The sequence below is a fragment of the Sciurus carolinensis genome, chromosome 2 (genome assembly GCF_902686445.1).
Source record: "Sciurus carolinensis chromosome 2, mSciCar1.2, whole genome shotgun sequence".
Taxonomy (NCBI): Eukaryota; Metazoa; Chordata; class Mammalia; order Rodentia; family Sciuridae; genus Sciurus; species Sciurus carolinensis.
The window spans coordinates 197,941,045-197,961,102 of NC_062214.1; the positions used below are offsets into that span (position 1 = coordinate 197,941,045).

General features: G+C 41.0%; 1 protein-coding gene across 8 annotated transcripts in view; it reads left to right on the forward strand.

Moving 5' to 3' along the window:
* Positions 1 to 650: 650 nt before the first annotated feature.
* Mark3 (microtubule affinity regulating kinase 3) overlaps positions 651 to 20,058 on the forward strand; it is a 94,787-nt gene continuing 75,379 nt past the window's right edge. For 4 of the 8 annotated variants that reach the window (XM_047541894.1, XM_047541893.1, XM_047541895.1 and 1 more), the window contains exons 1-3: positions 651 to 1,263; positions 1,424 to 1,659; positions 19,543 to 19,734. In XM_047541894.1, coding sequence (XP_047397850.1) covers positions 1,447 to 1,659; positions 19,543 to 19,734 — 405 coding nt within the window. In that variant the 5' untranslated portion in view covers positions 651 to 1,263; positions 1,424 to 1,446. Of the gene's footprint in view, positions 1,264 to 1,423; positions 1,660 to 19,542; positions 19,735 to 20,058 lie in introns of those variants that run through there. The other 4 variants (XM_047541892.1, XM_047541896.1, XM_047541898.1 and 1 more) reach the window with 4 other exon arrangements.

Here is a 20,058-nt window from a genome sequence, read left to right on the forward strand (position 1 = left end):
CATTTAGGAACTGGCCCCTTCCCCATCCCCCTGTGTGCCACCCTGTCATTACACTCTTCCCTCTGAATGACATTTAGCTGGGTCCGGTCTATGTCCCTCCTGACAGTTCCTGGAGGAAAGATGTGCCCGCTGCCCTTGAAAGACCAACTCAGTCCCTGGTGTCCAGAGCCAGTGGCAAGAAAGTTCGTTGGTTGAATGCTTAACGCCTGGATCACAGTTAATGATGCAGGAGCCCAAGTCCTTCCCGTAGCCCCGGTCCTACAATTGCTGCTGTGGCTCCATCCTGTACAGCCGGGCCCGCGGGTGCGACCGCAACTTTTGCACACAGTAGGCGCTCCCTTTGTAATCCAGTCAACCCGGATCTGTAATCTATAAATGCCACCCCAGCAGCTGGACTCAGGACGCCGCCCAGTGCCGTTTCCCGGCTCAGTCTGGGATGTCTGCGCTCCCGGACTGTGGGAACCCGCCACCCGCGGGAGCGGGAGGAGACCGGTCAGCACTGCCCAGCCTTCGGCCCCGCCCCCTCCAGCCCGACAGGACCAAGTCGCCCCTAGCAACAGCAACGGGGCGGCGGTCTCGGGCCCTGCTGATTGGCGAACTCCGGAGGCGCCCATGTCGTCACTTCCGGCATCCGGAGGCAGCGGAGGAAGCCGAGGGGCGGCCATCTTGGGTCCGTGAGGCTCGGCGGTGCGGGGCTGCGGCGGCGGCGACGGTGACTGCCGGCAGGGCGGAGGCGAGGTGGAAAGCGGCGGGAGAAGGGAAAGCAGCCGGGCGCAGACGTCTCCCCCGCGGCCCCCTCCAATGGTCGGCGCCCGCAGCTCGCGGCGGCCTGTCTTGCGCTCAACCTTTTCCACATCCTCCTGCTCCTCCTCTCCCGGCGCTGCCGGCGGCGCTGTTTGGAGGCCCCGGCGCTGAGCTGCGCGGCGCGACGGGCGGGAGCGGCGGAAGAGGCGAGCCGGCCGGGACCCGCGGGACGCCCTGAGGCGCGGGGACGCCGGCCGGCTGCCCACCGCGCCCCGCCGGGCTCCTGGCCGCGGCCGCCGGGGCCGGGGGAGAATGAGCCCCGGGGCCCGCGGGGGCACGGCCCGGGCCAGGCCGGGGATCTAGACCGAGGCCGCGGGGCCGGCGACTCGCGGCCGCTGCTCGCCGGCCGCCCGGGGCTGGGCGGTTTTGTTTTCGCCCTCGCGTGGTGCAGAGTCGAAGCGCAGTAAGATGTCCACTAGGACCCCTTTGCCAACCGTGAATGAACGAGACACTGAAAACGTGAGTGGCCCGCGCTGCCGGTGCGGACGCGGCGGGCGGGTCGCGGGTGTCCTGCGCTCTGGAGCGGCGCGGCCGTCCGGCGGGTCGCCCCGGTGTGTGGGATGGCCGCGGCGGCCGCGCGCGTTTGAACCCAGGCTAAAAGCTCGTGTCCTCCGTGCAGGTTGGTGGGAATCCATCCGGACGATGGATTGTGGACGGGTCTTTCCGCCTCATTCTTTAAAATGGTCTGGAACTAAGTTTAATGACAGTCGTGGAAACCAGGTGCCCACGAGGGATCCTTGTGACCCCCTTCGTTGGTCCGCGGCTCTGCTCGTAAGAGTTGTCCCGGGAGAGCGGAGTAGCCTCGCGTCCCGGCCAGTGCGGTGGGGAGGAGTTGGCTCAGCGTTCCGGAGGCAGGTGTGTGGTGAAGCTCCGTCTGCGCCTGCTGCCCGCGGAGGCACAGCCCTCCATCCTAGAAAGTTTGGCTTAGAAGAACTCTCAGGTCCCTTCCAGCGCTCACGTCCCGTGCGTCTATAAAAGGACTCTTTGATTCAGTTCATGTGGACCTTTAAAAACTGCCAGAAGAGCATTGTTCAGGAGTGACAGCTTGTAGTAGAAATTCCATTGAAGAAATGTTTGCTCTGCCCCAGTGTTTTCTGAACTGTTCTCTAGCATTGGGTTCAGAAGTGTTGGTTATCTTCAGTAAAACATGTAGCAAATAACTCGTAAGGAAACTTCACTGGCCTTTCATTGTAAGTATTATGGGGTAGCTGCTGGCACGAAAATGTCATCTCTTAGGAAAACCTTCCTCGCTCAGAGTGATTTCATGCTTTCAGTAGTGCACTGAGATATTGTGGTGGGGTGGCATCAAATGCCTTCATTTTAATCTTCAAAATACCACTTGGTTGCTGGATAGCTATTGGGTAATTTAATCTGTTTATGTAAACTGTAGTCTAAAGCATCCCCTCAGTGCATTAATGTGTAGTATTTAATGTTTTTTTACCTGGAAAGTAGTACAGTGGTTTGTGTTCCTACTCAAGATGGATTAGATAATTACATTAAAAGTAATAGACTAGGTCTATGACCTTTTTCTTTTTTTCTGATGGAGTTCCTGCTATGTAGTCCAGTCTGTTGGAACACTCCTGCACTCAAGGGATCTGGCACACCTGGCTTCATGTGGCTTTTATTTATGGTCTTATAGAAGAAACCCACTTCTGACCTGAGCATTTTCCTGTTCTTTGACTATCCTGATGTATGGAACAAACAAAAACGTGTTTTGGTTTGCTTTGATTTTTGATCTTCACTCAGAGTTGAAACCTTACATTGTACCAGAGCAGGAGTTCCATACTTGAAGCCAGCATCAAAGCAGATTTGTGATAAAGATTTTCAGTTAGGTCTTCTTTCAGTATACATTTCAGTGAGGGACATTAAGAGAAGAAATGTGCTATTTTCAGTCACGCGTACATGGTTAGGTGGTATTTGTGATTATTATTGACAGACTTGTTCATTCTTTACCTGTTCTTTGGTTATTTTGTTCAATTATTTTGTAATTCTTGTACAAGTTGTTAGAATTACTACCTTTGTTCTTTAAAAATAACCCAGGGTGTGGTGTGTGCCCTTCTTTAATCTCATGTAAAGTATTTAAAATTGAAGCATTGATACTGTTAAAATCAAGAGGTTCATGGCAAATCTTTGCATTCATTTACCTTGCCCTGTTTGGTGTTTTGTTTTGTTTTGTTTTGTTTTTAAACTGGGGATCGAACCCAAGATGCTTAACCACTGAGATATCCTCAGCATCGCTGCCCCCCCTACCCTTTTTTTTTTTTTTTTAATATTTTATCTTATTTAGAGACAGGGTCTTGGTCAGTTGCTTAGGGCTTAAGTTGCTGAAGCTGACTTTGAACTTGCAATCCTACTGCCTCAGCCATCTAAGCTGCTGCTGCTTTTTTTGGTACTGGGGATTCAACCCAGGGGTACTCTATCACTGAGCTATATTCTCTGCTCTTTTTATGTTGAGACTGGGTCTTACTAGGCTGGTCTTTAACTTGTGAACCTCCTACCTCAACCTCCTGGATTCTCTGGGATTACAGGCATGTGCCACCATGTCTGGTGCCCCGTTCCATTTTTAATTCTTGTGTTGGCATGTTCTGGAGGTAGCTGTAGTGCATGTGTCAGTGTTACACCTCAGGTTCACATTCTGCATAGCCCATAGTATTTAAGTATCATTACTGGACAACTAGTGTTACCCTTCCTGCCAGTTGAGTGGTGAGTGTACAAGAATGAATGGGAGCTCTCAGTCTGTTGAGAAGTTCTTTTGTTAAAGTCAGGTTTGTCGAGATATGACATCCACACTTTTAAATGCATGGTTTGATGAGTTGGACAAATGTATAATCACGTAATCACCATCACAAACAAGATATAGAACCTTTCCATCACCCAGAAAGGTCCCTTGTTGCCCTTTACAGTCAATTCCCTCTTTCTTCCTCCGCCCCTGGTAACCACCGATTTGTTTTGTCTCTGTAGTTTAACCTTTTCTGGAATGTTTGTAAATGGAGTTGTGTAGTGTATAATCTTTTGTATCTGAGTTCTTTCACTTAGTATAATACTTTTGTTTTTGTTTTTGCTGTGCCAGTAATTGAACCCAGGAGTGCTCTACTACTGAACCACATCCTCAGCCCTTTTTTTTTTTTTTTTTTTTTTTGTAATTTTGAGGCAGGGTTTTACCCAGTTTCCCAGACTGACCTTGAACTTGCCATCCTCCTGTTCAGCCTCTCTTGAATTGCTAAGATTGCAGGTGTGGGCCATCTAACCCAGCTGGTTCATTCCTTTTTATTGCTAAGTAGCATTTGATTGTTTGGATTTACCACAGTTGTTTTTTATCCTTTCACCAGTTGATGGACATTGTAGCTATTGTGATTATTATAACTTTTTTATTTTGTGGAAAGACATTCCCTTTTACTTATCCTGGGAATCTCATTTAAATTTTAAATGATTGTATATGTTTATGATAATAATGTTGCTTATTAGATCAAGATTAAAAAATAGGGGTGAGGGTGTGGTTCAGTGGTAGAACGCTTGCCTACCACACAAGAGTCCCTGAGTTCATTCCCTAGTATGGTAAAAAAGAAAAAAAAAAAAAAAAGAAGAAGAAGAAGAAGAAAAAGAAGGAATTTAATAAATAGGTAATTTACGACAAGAATATTATTTTCATCCTTGTATACAATTGTTTTTATTTGATTTTTAATATCCACTTTCAGGTGGTGGGTATATAAAAATTCATGGTCATCACATTTTAGAGCTAAGAGAACTAGTCAAATAATCTGACCCAGAGAGGTTGCGAAGCTCAGAGATGTGACAAGAGCTGCTTGAAACTTTGGACTGTTTAAAAGGAAATCCTCCCCTAGGCTTTAGATCTCTGACTCAGTCTCTTGATTTTTTGCTGTACTAGGCTGTTTCTCAAGAGCTTGTATGCAAATTATTAAAAAGGGGGATGTAGTTGTATCAATTACCAGAATTTAAAGTAAAACTTTTTTTTTAAAGTCTTCCTTTGGAAAATTTTAAATAAGTAGAGACAATGGTATTTAATAATAATCCTCAACTGGGGTCAGTTTTGCCCTCCAGTGACTACATTTGACATGTCTAGAGACATTTTTGGTTGTCATAGCTGAAGGGGAGGTTGCTACTGACATGAAAAGCACCCCCACTTCAGCATTCTAAGAGTGATCTGGCCCACAAGGTCACTAGTGCCAAGGTTAAGAAACCCTTGTATTGGTATGTAGTGAGCTCTATGTATTTAGCAGTTCAATGGCCAGTCTTATTTATTTCCTCTTCCAAGAAGCAAATTTAGTACATTATATCATTTCATCTCTCAAACTTTTATTGTTAAAAATATAACTAGTACTTTTATCACATATATAAAGTCATTATTAAAGTTTCTCAGTTTTGATTTTTAAACTGTTCAAGTTAGAATCCATCTTGAACCCATTTTTTACTATTAGAAATAGAGTGCTTTTAAAAGGCAACAGGGAAGTTTGTGTTTTAGTTTATGTTCTACATTTTGCAAAATTAGAAACGCATTATTTGCTTAAATTTCAAAGCATATAACACTTTGTATGCCTGGGTTATTTGCTAAAGGACCAGAGGCCCCAGAGCTTTTCCAGTTATTTCTTTAACAACTCTGGATATGTGTGCATCATGTCCTTATTATAAGTTAATGCAAAAAGTCATCAAAAATTCTTCTGTGGAATAGATAAACTAATGCTATTGTATAGCCAACTGTTACTTGGGTGTGTTGAGCAAATTAGAGCCCCTACTATATGTATGACACTGGGCTAGGTGCTACGTAGGATATCCTATTTACCTGGGAACCAGATTATACCTGCCCTTTTGGCTTTGCTAGTCCCTGCAGAACAAATCACATAGGGCTCTGTGAAACTAGTTTGTAAACTCTCAAACTTGAGCAAACGTTTGAATCACTTAGAGGGTTGTTAAAGTGCCAATGTCTGGGCCTCACCCCCAGACCATAGACCCTACAGTTGGTACTCTAGACTGCATCTCTAACAAATTCCCTGGTGATGCTGATGCTGCAGATCCAGGGACTACATTTAACAATCACTGCTGGGCTGGGAATATAGCTCAGTGGTAGAGTGCCTCCTTGCATGCATGACGTCCTGGGTTTGACCCCCCAGACACACCCACAAAGGGGGGAAAAAGTCACTACCTTAGTATTCATTGAAGGCTTGCTAACTAGATCATGTGTATGCACCCTTGTAGTTTTGGGGATTAAACCCAGGGTGCTCTACCACATCCCCAGCACTTTTTATTTTATTTTGTTTTATTTTTATTTTGAGACAGTATCTCACTAAGTCGCTTAAGGCCTTGCCGAGTTACTGAGACTGGCCTCCAACTTGTGATCCTCCTGCCTCTGCCTCGTAAGCTGCTGGGATTGCAGGCATGAACTACTGCACCCAAATGTACTATAACTCTACAAGAGAGATTTTTCAGTAAATTTAATGGAAATTTCAGGTTTAATTAATTAAAATCCAGGTAAATTTAATGGCATTTTCAGGTTCCATTTTTTTTTTAATTACAATATTTTTATTTTTACAGACACATTTTGATTCATTGTACACAAATGGGGTACAACTTTTCATTTCTATGGTTGTACACAATGTACATTCATGCCATTCTTGTAATCATACGTACATATATATATGGTAATACTGTCTGTTTCATTCTACTGTTTTTCCATTCCCACCCCCTCCAACCCCTTTTTCTGCTACACCATCCAAAGTTCCCTCATTCTTCTCTTCCCCCCGCCACCCCCCATCGTTATGTATTGTCATCCACTTATCAGAGGAAACATTCGGCCTTTGATTTTTTGGGCTTGGCCTATTTTACTTTAGCATGATATTTTCCAACTTCATCCATTTACCAGCAAATGCCATAATTTTATTCTTCTTTATGGCTGAGTAATATTCCGTTGTGTATACATACCACAGTTTCTTTATCTATTCATCAATTGAAGGGCATCTAGGTTGGTTCCACAATCTAGCAATTGTGAATTGAGCTGCTGTGAACATTGATGTGGCTGCATCTCTGTAGTATGCTGATTTTAAGTCCTTTGGGTAGAGGCCGAGGAGTGGGATAGCTGGGTCAAATGGTGGGTCCATTCCAAGCTTTCTGAGGAATCTCCATACTGCTTTCCAGAGTGGCTGCACCAATTTGCAACTCCACCAGCAATGTGTGAGTGTGCCTTTTTCCCCACATCCACAGCAACACTTATTATTGCTTATGTTCTTGATAATAGCCATTCTAATTGGAGTTAGGGTGGTTTTAATTTGCATTTCTCTAATTACCAAGGATGATGAGCACTTTTCCATATATTTATTGATCACCTGTATATCTTCTGTGAAGTGTCTGCCCATTTCCTTAGCCCATTTATTGATTGGGTTCTTTGTATTTTTGGTGTAAAGTTTTTCAAGTTCTTTATAAACTTTGGAGATGAGTGCTTTGTCTGAAGTGTGTGTGGAGAAGATTTGCTCCCACTCTATAGGTTCTCTTTTCACATTATTGATTGTTTCCTGTGCTGAGAAAAAACTTTTTAGTTTGAATCTATCCCATTTATTGATTATTGCTTTTATTTCTTGGGCTATGGGTGAGTGTAGTTATAGAAAATAGTTGTTAATCACTTACTATGTACACAGCAACAGTACTAAAGTATGTAATATCTCATTTAGAACATGTAATAATGGTTTCATTTAATATGTTTTTTAATTTCTAAGCACTTTTTTTTTTTTTTTTTTGGCGGTGCTGGGGATTGAACCCAGGGATTCGTGCTTGCAAGGCAAGCACTCTAACGACTGAGCTATCTCCCCAGCCTGCACACTATTTATTGAATCAAGCTATTTGGGCCTTTAAAAAGAAAGTTGACCTTAGAAGAATTCATATTTTATATTGGATCAAAGAATTCAGGGAATTATCAATTTTAGTTTGAGGGTTATTTTCATCTTTATGTAAATTAGGTGGTATTGTGCTGGGGCTATAGCTCAGTGGCAGAACACCTACCTAGCATGTGTCAGGCACTGGGTTCGGATCCTTAGCACCATGTAAAAATAAGCAAATAAAATAAAGGCATTCTGTCCATCTACAGCTACCAAAAAAATGTTTTTTTAAATTAGGTGAATATTGAAATTTATATTAAGTGAACTGTTGGTCCTTTTAATTATTTATGTAGTTCATATTGTACATTGTAGTTATTTACAGGGGACTTATAGTAGCACATGGTTTACATTGTAACTACTTATAGACATATGGAGTCTCCTATAAACTAGTAGTGCCTATTAGCTTTATTTCAAAGAGGATTGGTCAGAATTTATCATTCTAAGATACAGCCAAATTTTATACCTGGGTTTTGTCCCCAGGCAGGATAAGAGTCAGGGGATGCAACCCTTTCCCATCACCACAGGGAAGACTAAGGCAGACATGACTTTTCTCCCATCCATTTTACAAATTCAAGTTAAACTTGAAGCAGAAAATAAATTTCTTAGCTAAAAAACTTTAATGTCAAGAGGTTAAAGAATATGCATGGACTTGATCTACTGACCCATACGCACCCTCTTGTGTGAAGTAATGGGGAGAGTGGATGTTGGCGTGGGAGGATATTTTCCATGAAAAAAGAAAAGACTTCTCTCTTTTTGAATCTGCTATCATTTGGGTGTTGAATGGTCCCCCAAAGCCCATGTATTAAAGGCTTGGTCTCTAGGTAGCACTATTGGGAGATCCTTATTTAGGTCATCAGGGCATACCCTCTAAGGTGATTATGGAACTCTGACCGCTTCTTCATTTGCTCTTGCTTCCTGGGGCTATGAAGTGATTTGTTTGCTCTGCTGTTGCCATCCCACACCCCCACCAGAGGCCCAAAGCAATGTCTGTCCAGTCTTGGACTGGAACCTCAGGACTGTGAGCCAGATAAATCTTTTATAATTATTTCAGGTATTTCATTAGAGTGACAGCAAGAGAATCCAGTTATTTCTTCAACCTAGGGTTCTTTAGCACTGCCTTCTAACCACCTAAACTGCTCAGCAATGGTTAGTCTTATATAATCTTATGTAGATAGTTAAGGTGTTGTTCCTGTGGGTTATGTGGGATGTTGGTGTTCAAAGTTGAAGCTCAAACAAAGCAGGAGATGTTTTTAATCTGCATTTCTTGTTAATAGTTAGGCATTTGCTTTTGAATGGAGTCTAAATATTGTGGGGTTTGTGTTATAGACATTTTGACATGAAAATCTGTAGTGAAGAACTTGATATGAACTTTGCATAAGCTGAACCCAGAAGTTCTGATCCAAGCATTATGTTTAACCATCCTTTATGCAGTCAGTACGTTTATTTTTTAATACCTTTATTTAAATTTTTTTTAATATGGTGCTGAGGATCAAACCCAGTGCCTCACACATTCAAGGAAAGTACTCCACCACTGAGCTCCAACCCCAGCTCCAGCCAGTAACTTTATGACAGCATTGACTGCATAAGCAAATTCTAGAATCAGAATCCTGGAAATGAGTAGACCTAGAACCAATCCTCATTTGTTTTCTGCTCTTAGACTTACCCATAAGGATAATTTTAAACTGGGCAAGCATCTTTTATTATGAAAGACATTTGAGGCTATTTTTGATAACATTCTTTTCATATTCTATCTCCAACTCTTGCCTTGTTTTCTCTTCCCTTGCTTAACCCTTACCTATCAGAAGCCTACCAGTGGTACCCGCAGGCATTTATTAGGTTTGCTAGTCTAGTAGATTTAGGAGTTTATTTTTTCTTCTGTTAAATCATCAAAAGACATTGAAGATGTTCAGTGAAAAACTTGCATGTATCACGGTAATGTATTCCAATTTCTTTTTCCATTTTTATTAACTTAGTTCAGATTCTTAACATTTGTTTCTTGCTACTCACATAGTTTTACCTGTTGCTGTGGAACAAACCACCCCACAACTGGGTAGTGTAAAATAACCATTTTATTATGCTCACAGATTGTGTAGAAGGCCTCAGTTGCAGGGATCTTGAAAGGCTAGCAGGATTGAACACATTCTAGACTTTTCATGGCTCACTTATCTGGCACCTTGGTAGATGTGGTTAGAATACTGGCTCAGCTGGGACTTTTGCCAGAGCAAGCTGCACAGGAGGCCTCTGTGTGTCCATACTTCCCCTATGCTGTTGGGCTGCTTCTGTGCAGGCTCAGTGTTCAGCAAACAAGGCAGAAGCTGCCTCCTTTTCTTCTTCTTCATCATTGTCTTCTGTTTTTGTTTTTTGGTTTTTTTTTTAGTACTGGGGATTTAAACCAGGGGTGCTTTACTGTTGAGCTCCATCCTTCAACCCTGATTATTTTGAGACAGGGTCTCAAAGGGTTGCTGAGGGCCTCTCTAAGTTGCAAAGGCTGGCATAGAACTTGTGATTCTCTTATCTTAGTTGGTGGGATTACAGGTATATGGTGGTGCCCAGCTGCCTTTTTCAAACTTTAAGTCACAGTGTTGCTTCTGCCATTCTGTCTTGACTGAAGCGCTCCTACTCAGATTCAAGGGGAAGGGGCATGGACTTTGTGGGAGGTGTGTCACAGACTTTGGTGTCATATTTTTAAACCACCACAATAGTGCTTATATCTGACCTACTATTTTATTGTGTGGCCTTAGGCAAGTTATTAACTTCTTTGTGACCTAGTTACTCCGCCTGTGAAACAATTTGTAATAGTAGCCCTAGAATGAGGCCTTTCATGACTTCGTCTCCTTTACCATTTTGTCCACATCTCATACCTCTCTTTCTTGCTCACTGCATTGGGGAGCCCCTTGCTGTTCTTCGAACACACCAGGGTCACTCCAGCCTCCGGATCTGCTGATTGCCTGAAATACCTTTCTTCAGATGTCCACATGGGTGATGCTTTTACCTCCTCAGTTGTCATCTTGGGAAGGCTTTCTCTGAATACCCATCGACCTCTCAGCTTCCCAACTCTGATGTAGGTTTTCTTCTCCATTGCATTATTATCTTCTAACATATCACATGATTTACATATTTCTTTTGTTTATTGTGCTGTGTCCTTTTCCCCGGCATATCAAAAACTCCATAAAAGCATGACTGTTTTGTTTACTGATATTATTCCAAATACCTAGAACTTACCATTCATTTACTGTGTGTGATCAGTAAATATTGGTTGAATTGAGTGATTGAAACAAATGAGCAAACACTCAGAGCAGTACCATACACACAGTGATACATAAATGTGGTCGCCACTGGCCTCAGTGGTCTGCTTCTGGGTCGTCTTACCTGTATGCCTTCCGTAGTTCACTCCAGTGAGATGGCCTTTTTCTCTTTTCTTGAAACCTTGGGCTGCTTTCTTAAGGAGCCTCATGATGGAAAGAGTCTGGGCTAGAGCTGAGAGAAGTGAGAGCCTGAGACGGTGGTTGAGGGAAAATCTGAAGACACTTGTGAAGTAGAGTGGACAAGAGATGGAGCAAAAAAGAAGGAGCAGCAACACAGAAAGGGAGAAGTTGGGATTTGGAGTTGCAGACCTGGTTTTGAAACAGATTTAATCTATGCCTCCTATTATTTATCTATTCATTTCTGCAGTTCTTGGGGATTCAACCCAAGATCCCTTGCATGCTAGACAAGTGCTCTACCACTGAGCCACATCCCCAGCCCTGCCTCATCTTTTGTATTTAAAAAAAAAAAGGTATCATCTACCCCTGAGCATTATTGTGATTAAAGAAAATAACACATAAGCCAGGCATGGTGGTCCAGGCCCATAGTCCTAGCTATTCAATAGGCGGAGGTGGGAGGATCACTTGAGCCTGGTAGTTTGAGACCAGCCTAGGCAACGTAGTGAGACCCCCATCCCAAAAAAGAGGAAAAAAAAATATCAGAGTGCTTTGGTCCTGTCCACTCTCTATGGTAGGTATTCTATAAATGTTATTCCCTCATAGGATAGCTTTTGTAATATATTCTAGTGTTAAAACTGGATAATCCAAAATCTGAGTAATTCACTGCCTTTTGATTTAGAAATAAACTAAATCAGTAGATGTACCTTTTCTACTTATGTCTAACTACTCACTTACATACACTTCATACTCCGGCAAGCAAGTCTGCGTGGCCACATATTCATCCAGTGTTCTCACCTGCTGCATGCCAGTGCCTTTGTACTGAGAATACAGAGGTGAGACAGACCTGCCTGCAAGGAGCTCATAGTGAAGTTTTGTTTGTTTGTTTAACATGGTATACTAGGAGGTTGAACTCAGGAGCATTTACCACTGAGCTACATCCTCAGCAATTTTTAGTTTTTATTTTTTGAGACAGATCTTGCTAAATTTCCCACGTTTCCCTCAAACTTGGGATCCTCCTGCCTTGACCTCCCTTGTAGCTGGAATTTCAGGTGTGTGCTGTGCTGCTAAGAATTTAACTAAGCAAAAGAAATGCCAAGTGAAAAATATAAAGATAAGAAATTGCCATCAATCATAATGTCAAGGAACTATAAAGCCTTTTTTTCTTTTCTTCCTAGTTTATTGGCACATGAAATGAGAATTGAGAAAGATGAAAGTGGCTTTGACACGTGGGTAGGGAGAGCCTACGCAGTGTGGAAAGTAGATTGAAGAGACCACAGGGGAGGTGGGGCCTGAATTATGGACTACTCACAAAGATGAGCCCAGTGGTGGTAGAAATGGAGAAGTAACATATTGGAGGGATTAAGGGATAAAACCACAAGTATAATATTTAGAAGTGAATGGAGAGGGTAAGGGAGGAATGACCCCTTAAGTTTCTCATTTACACCACAAGATAGATCATGTTTCATCAACAGGGAAAAAAACCAAAAACCTATAGGAGTTTCAGGCTTGGGGAGGTGGGGATAATCAGTTTCATTTCCCTTCAACAGGTTACCTCAACCTTGGCATTTGAGACAAACAGTTCTTGGTCGTGTATGGCTATCCTGTGCATTGTAAGATGTTAATAGCATCCCTGATCTCTACCATCCAGATGCCAGTAACATCCCCTCAGTCTTGTTTTTGTTTTTGTTTTTTAGTACTAGGGTTTGAACCCAGGGGGACTTTACCACTGAGCTTCGTCTTCAGTCCTTTTTATTTTTTTGGTACAGGGTTTCACTAAGTTGCTCAGGGTCTTACTGAGTTTCAGAGACTGGCCTCAAACTTGGAATCCTCCTGCCTCAGTCTCCAGAGTTGCTGGGATTACAGGCATGTGCCACTGTACCTGGCTGCATCCCCTTAGTTATAACCACCAAAAATGTCTCCATATAATATCAGATGTCCCCTGAGGGAGCGAAATCATCCTGTTGCTGGTTGAGATTCATTGCCCTAAAGCCTTCATCTAGGTCAATTTTTGGAAAGTTGATTTGCCAAAAAGTTCATTCAAAACCAGTATGCTGAATGACCAATTCAATGATTGATGAACTGAATTTTATTGGTTTTCAAATTACTTAGAAAACTTGCCAACAGTTGGTATTAAATGAGACTTTTAACAGCTTTTAAAGGTTTGTGCCTTTCTAGTTGGTTAATTTTCATTAAAAGGAAGGTTAAATTTGTTGAAAGTTAAGGGTCATGAGAAAATTATTATATTTAGTATTCAGAAAAATATTTTCATCACCAGTAACCAATATTTTGGCATTTCATTTGACAGTCTTTTTTAGTTCATATCGATACCTTTCTAATCCTCTTTTCCTCCTTTTGTCTCAATATCTTTAGGACTATTAATTGCCCCTCCCTTTTAAGTTATAGATGGATGTAATACCTTTATTTTATTTATTTGTTTTTATGTGGTGCTGAGGATTGAACCCAGTGCCCCTCACACCTGCCAGGCAAGTGCTCTACACTGAACTACAGCCCCAGCCCTTGCCTTTTCTTTTCTAACTTTACCTATCTTTTAGTGGTTTTTGTTTTTAACCAGTTTACAGTTTACTTTTTCATGAATTCATTTGTATGGGTAATAATATATGCATGTTCATAATATTATCCATTATAATAATCTTTCTGAATATGGGTGCATCCTTTCACCAGTTTATACACCCTCAGCTTTATGAATGAGGACCCCAAGTGTGCAAAAGTGCAAGAGGGACTCTATTCAGGGTGATTGAGAGAATTTATATAATGCAGACAGACTTAGTTGAAAGAGAATGACTGTAAGTCTCTTTTATTCTTTCAGTTGTTTATTTCAACATATATGTCTGTGACTCTAAACAACGCAATATACTGCTACTGCTACTTGGTTCCCTCCCCTGCCATCCACCAATTTCAGACATTTTCTGTTGACTTCCCATTAAAGAAGATGAGGTTTGCCAGTTAACCCACTGTCCCTTTCCCTTGCTTCCAGCCATCTGTCTTTAGCCTCCACCTGTAAATGTGTCACTGTTGTGGTTAGATCACTATCCAATCTGCACATACTGGAGCTCTGTGGAGCTGTTCACATCCAAGGTGTATAATGGGCAGTGATGACCGCTTTTCACTTTCTCTCCTTCTTGGAGTTAATGATTTGCTTAGATTTTTGTGACTTGTACCTTTATGCACCTCCTCTGTATTAGAGGCATCAGACATTCTCATTTGTGCTTGCTAGGTAGCAGTCATCCCAGAATCTCCCCTCACCCTTTTTTTTTCCTTCAGGACTCCCTTTGCCTTTCCTATTAGATCCTGTTTCCTTGACCTCTTGTCTTCCTCTTTTTTTGGTTCATTGTCAGGTCTCAATGGAGCAGTTCCTCCAGAGATTGATTTTTTTTTGTTGTTGTTGTTGTTGTTGTTCTGGGAATTGAATCCAGAGGTGCTTTACCATTGAGTCACATCCCTAGTCTTTTTTATTTGTATTTTGAGGCAGGGTCTTGCTAAGTTGCTTTGGGCCCTGCTAAATTGCTGAGGTTGGTCTGGAACTTGCGATCCTCCTGCCTCAGCCTCCCAAGATGCTGGGATTATAGGTGTGCATCACTGCACCCAGCTCCTCCAGAGTATTTCTTGAGAAAGTTACTGGGAAATACTTTTAAAAAATCCTTGCATGCTTGAAAACAATTTTATTCTGTTTTCACTCTTGATTGATATTGTGCTTGCCTATAGAATTCTAAACTGAATAACCTTTTTTCTCAGAAGTTTGTCTCAAAGCTCAGTCTTTGAGCTTTGAGAGGTCCAGTGCCATTTTCAGTCTTATTTTTCTGCCATCTTTAATACTAAGACATGAAAAGGCTGATTGAAGGTTCTGTGCATTTGGTGGGTTTTACAAACTGGGCCTTAGAAAGGAGTTCTCCTGGGGAACTTCTGTTCTCCATATATTTTGTCCTCTCTCTGAACTGGTCAGATTCCAGTATAGGTTTATGCCTAGCTAACCACTCTTCAGGGAGTTGAGCCAGGGAAAAGGGCAAGAGGAAAGGTCTCTGCTTTTCTGCTTTCTGCTTCCTTTTCTGTTTTTAGTATCCTTGTCCTCACTTGTGCCTTGTGACCAAGTACATTAGATCTTTCATTTTACCCTTTCTGGGGAACCTCCAGTTTTGTTTGCAGAGTAGGAAAGGAGAGCCAGGGATGTCACTCAAGAGTGGCACCTCATCCTGTTCCAGCCTTGCCTTCTCTTCCACTAGCAGAGGCAGTAGGTGCTGCCAGTTCTTCAGGGCCTTGGGGGTTGTGAAGCGCAGAACAACATTTCCCCTTCCTCCACAACTGGCTTTTATATGTCAAGGCATTTTCTTTCTGTTTTCTAGTTTTTAAAAGAGTGTTTTGCCATTCTGTTCTTTTTGTCTTGTGGGCTTTTGACTTAGGCCTTAAATTTTTTTAAAACTCATTTTAATGAAGTTGGGGAAAGAGAGAACGACATGTGACCATAATCTTTAACCATAAGTGATTTAGATATTTTTAAGTCAATTCATCTCTTTGAATTTTTACTGTCAATTGTTATAAATAATAAAATAACATTGAGAGGCTTCTTGAGAAGTAGATGGTAAATTTGGCTTGTGGTGTGTGACTCGTGCCAGGGAAGGCTTGCCCTCTTGTCTCATACTGGTGTCTGGCTTGAAATGACTCATCTCCCATTCTAACTCTTCTGCTTGTCATTCTAAGACTTCCTCCCTTCACTTCTAGGGTACCTTATTTTCTCCATCTCACCCACGTGCTTAGATGCTTTATTCAACACATCTCACCCACGTGCTTAGAGCTGCTTTATTCAACACAGTAACTGCTAGCCACATATGGCTATTGAGCACTTGAAATGTGGCCAGTCTGAATTATGACATTCCATAAGCATGAAACATACCAGATTTCAAAGACAGTATTATTTTTAAAAATGTGTGTGTGGTGTGTGTGTATATGTAAAACTTATGTATAATACCTTTTTATATGTTGAATTACTTTTGGGGATGTATTGGGTTGAGAAAAATATATTTGACCTGTTTTTTTATGTTATTTGATGTGGCCAAATACAAAATTGAAAATTATACGTGTTTGATTTACTTTATATGCTTATTGGACAGCATTAATATTCACTCAGATTTTCTTATGAGGCACAGATTGCCCTACCTTCAGTTACCATTCCCCTTGTTAGTGCCCCACCTGGATTGCCAGTGCTCTGAAGCCTTGGCACCGTACTTTTCTGTTTTCATCTCCTGGTAATGCCTGGCACTTATTAGTTCCCTAGCATAGTCACCTGGCTCATTTATTATGCCTTATAGTTCTTCTGAGGATTAGATAATTATTTTTCTTTACACTTTAGTTCACCTACTATATCTGTAACACTTATTCTATTAAAAGTGAAACTGGTGGCTGGGGATATAGCTCAGAGGCAGAGTGCTTGCCTAGCACATGCAAAGAATTCAATTCCCAGCACCCCCCAAAAAAAAAAAAAAAAAAAAGTGAAACTGAGTGTCTGTTAGTTCCCAATTCTAGTCATATTCTTAGGTGCCTTTTATTTTTAATATGGCTTCCCCTTAATTGTATCTTTTTTAAAATTTTTTTTTAGTTATTGATGGACCTTTATTGTATTTATTTTTATGTTGTGCTGAGGATCGAACTCAGTGCCTCACTCATGCAAGGCAAGTGATCTGCCACTGAGCCACAACCCACCCAAGCCCTCATGGTATCTTATGTTCCCATATCTTTTAGTTTTATATTTTGTTGCATTGTTCTGTTTTTCTGATCTTGTTCCAGTATCTCACAGTTTTTCTTTTTAATTATTGTTGCTCTGTAGACTGTTTATTGAGTGCCCCCACCCCCCAGTACAGCAGATTGAACCCAGTGGCACTCTACCACTGAACTATAGCCTCAGCCCTTTTTTCTTTTTATTTTGAAACAGGGCTTGCTAAATTGCTGAGACTAGCCAGTTTCTCCTGCCTCAGCCTCTGTAGTCTTTGGGATTATAGATGTGTACAACCACACCCTGCTTCTATTGAACTTCTGACTTTGAGATAATTTTAAATTTCCAGAAAAACTATCAAAAGAGGACAGAAATGACAGTCATAGTTCTTCCATGCCAATTCTCATGTCTTACAGTTTTTTTCTTCCCTTAAATCATTGACCTTGACCTCCAGTATTATGTTGTGTTGTAGTATGGATTAAGTAGCCCTTATCTGAAGTGCATTTCAGAGTTTTTCAGATTTTGAAATATTTGCATAGACTTTACCAGCGAAGCATCCCTATTCCAAACATCCTAAGTCCAAAATACTCAGAAATCTGAAACTTTCTGTTTTCCATTTCAGACTAATTTTTGGATTTGAGATGCTCCACCAGTAATGATAATAGGCAGCCTTATCTTGTTTCTTAAATGATTATGACATTTCTCCATTTAGTGTAGTATTTGCTGAAAGTTTCTTTCATCTATGATTTTTATCAAATTAAGTAAATTCCATTCTAATCCTAGGTTGCTGAGAGGTTTTTTTTTTTTGATTTTTTGTTTGTTTGTTTGTTTTTAAATCACACATCCTATAGCTGATAAGTGCATGAGATAATTGCCTGGCTCTTTCAAAAGTGAAATTTAACTTCAAAAGTGAAATTTAACTTTTTTTCTTTTTTTCTTTTTTTTTTTTTTTTTTTTGGTGGTGGTGCTGGGGATTGAACCCAGGGCTTTGTGCATACTAGAGAAGTATTCTACCACTGAGCTATATCCCAAACCCAAAATTTAACTTTTTAAATATCTCTGAAGTATGAAATACTTGGAGGAGATCCATTTGTTACAATTTGGTTTTATAGGTTTTTTACATTTGAAAAACCTGTCCTGTATTAATGAGGTGACTTGTTATTTTGAGGAATAGAAAGGACATATGGGCACATATGTTCTGTTTTAGGGAAGAGACTAATGGCTCAGTTCAGGAAGGGTTGAAATGTAGTATAAAGTTGTTTTAAACTTGGAGACTTGATTTCTTTTCATGTAGGGAGGTACTTAGTCTTCTCAAATTCAGGTTGGTTCTCTGCCCCATATGAACAAAGGTAAAACAATTTGGGGACCATATTGATTATATTAAAACAATATTTTAAAAGATTTTTTAAATAGGTATGCCTAAGCAACATTTTAATTTGTTTTCTTATGTAATGTTTATGATCTATGACTCTTTAAAATATGAAAAAAGTTTGTTCCCCTTATTTTTATTGATGCATTATAATTATAAAGAACAAAGTTTTTAAGAACTAATATGTGAAGTAGAAAAATGGAGTAAATTATTATTAGCAGCATCAGGTAGAAAGAAATTGGGAATGTAGACTCCTCTTGGTTTTTCTCACTAAACTGTTATGTAGCCTTAATCTCATCTGATAAATGGTGAATGGTGGCTTTAGCTTTTGCTGCTTTACAGGCTAGGGTGAGGATCGGATGTGCAGGTACTGTTGCTAGCTTGTAGAAAAGTTAAGCTCTGGGTGACCAGAAGGCAGTCCTGTTACTCCCCTCCCGTTTTATGTGATATCCACATATTCAGAATACAGATTCTCTTCGATTTATGGTGGGGTTACACCCTAATAAGTCCATCTTAAACTGAAAATACCATTAAGTCACAAGTGCACTTAATACTCCTAACCTATCAAATGCCATAGCTTAGTTTAGCTTACCTTAAATGTGCTCAGAGTATTCATATTCATACAGTTTACCCAAATCATCTAACACAAGGCTGTTTTATAATACAGTGTTGGACGTCTCATGTAATTTATTGAATACCTGTATTCCAAAAATGCTAACATTTTAGTGCACTGCAGTCTTGTTTACTCCCATGATTGCCAGGGGGACTGGGGAGCCCTCTTGTGATAGTTCATGCTGCTTGCACAGCCTGAAGGGAAGCTCTCAATTCAAAATTCCAAGTACAGTTTTTACTGAACACGTATCGCTTTATACCATGGTAAATTTGAATCGTAAATCAGAAACTGTTTACATAATATCTTTGTTGCCACCCCCCATAGTGGGGATTGCACCCAGGGGTGCTTAATCACTGAGCCACATCCCCAGCCCTTTTTATATGTTATTTTGAGACAGGGTCTCACTAAGTTGCTTAAAACCTAATTACTGAGGCTTGAATTTATGATGCTCACCCTTCCAAGTCTCTGGGATTACAGGTGTTTGCCACCACCCCAGGCTCTAATATCTTTTTTGAACACTCAATTGAACTGCAATACTGTATTTTTCTTCTAACATTCTCTTGGGTTTTCATAAATGTATATATTATGTGGTTTAATTCCTTTGAAGTGATAGATACTTTAGGATTAAAATTAAAGTGATAATGTTTTGTTTATTCAGCTAGGAGCTCTTAAAACTTGGCAGGCACTAAGTGTTCCCTCATTTCCTTGTCTTTGTGTATGTTGCATTGTAGCACACCTCACATGGAGATGGGCGACAAGAAGTCACCTCCCGCACTGGGCGCTCTGGAGCTCGGTGTAGAAACTCCATAGCTTCCTGTGCTGATGAGCAGCCTCACATCGGAAACTACAGACTGTTGAAAACGATCGGCAAGGGGAACTTTGCAAAAGTGAAATTGGCACGACACATCCTTACAGGCAGAGAGGTAAATATGAACTGTGCCTATTTCTGTTACTTTGTTTATTTCCACATGGGAGAAAGAGGAAGAGAATGTACATATTTAGGATTATTTCTAAGTTAATTAAACTTCTTTTAAAAAGAATGAAACATTAATTATCTGGGAATCTTTTTGCTTTCCTGTTTACATTTACATTTACATTACTGTAAAAGTTGTAAATATTAATGTTAAGTGAATAATCTTTACCTTTAAAAATGAGTAGTGTTGGGGCTGGGATTATAACTCAGCGGTGGAGTCTTTGCCTATCATGTGTGAGGCACCGAGTTCAATTCTCAGCACCTCGTGTAAATA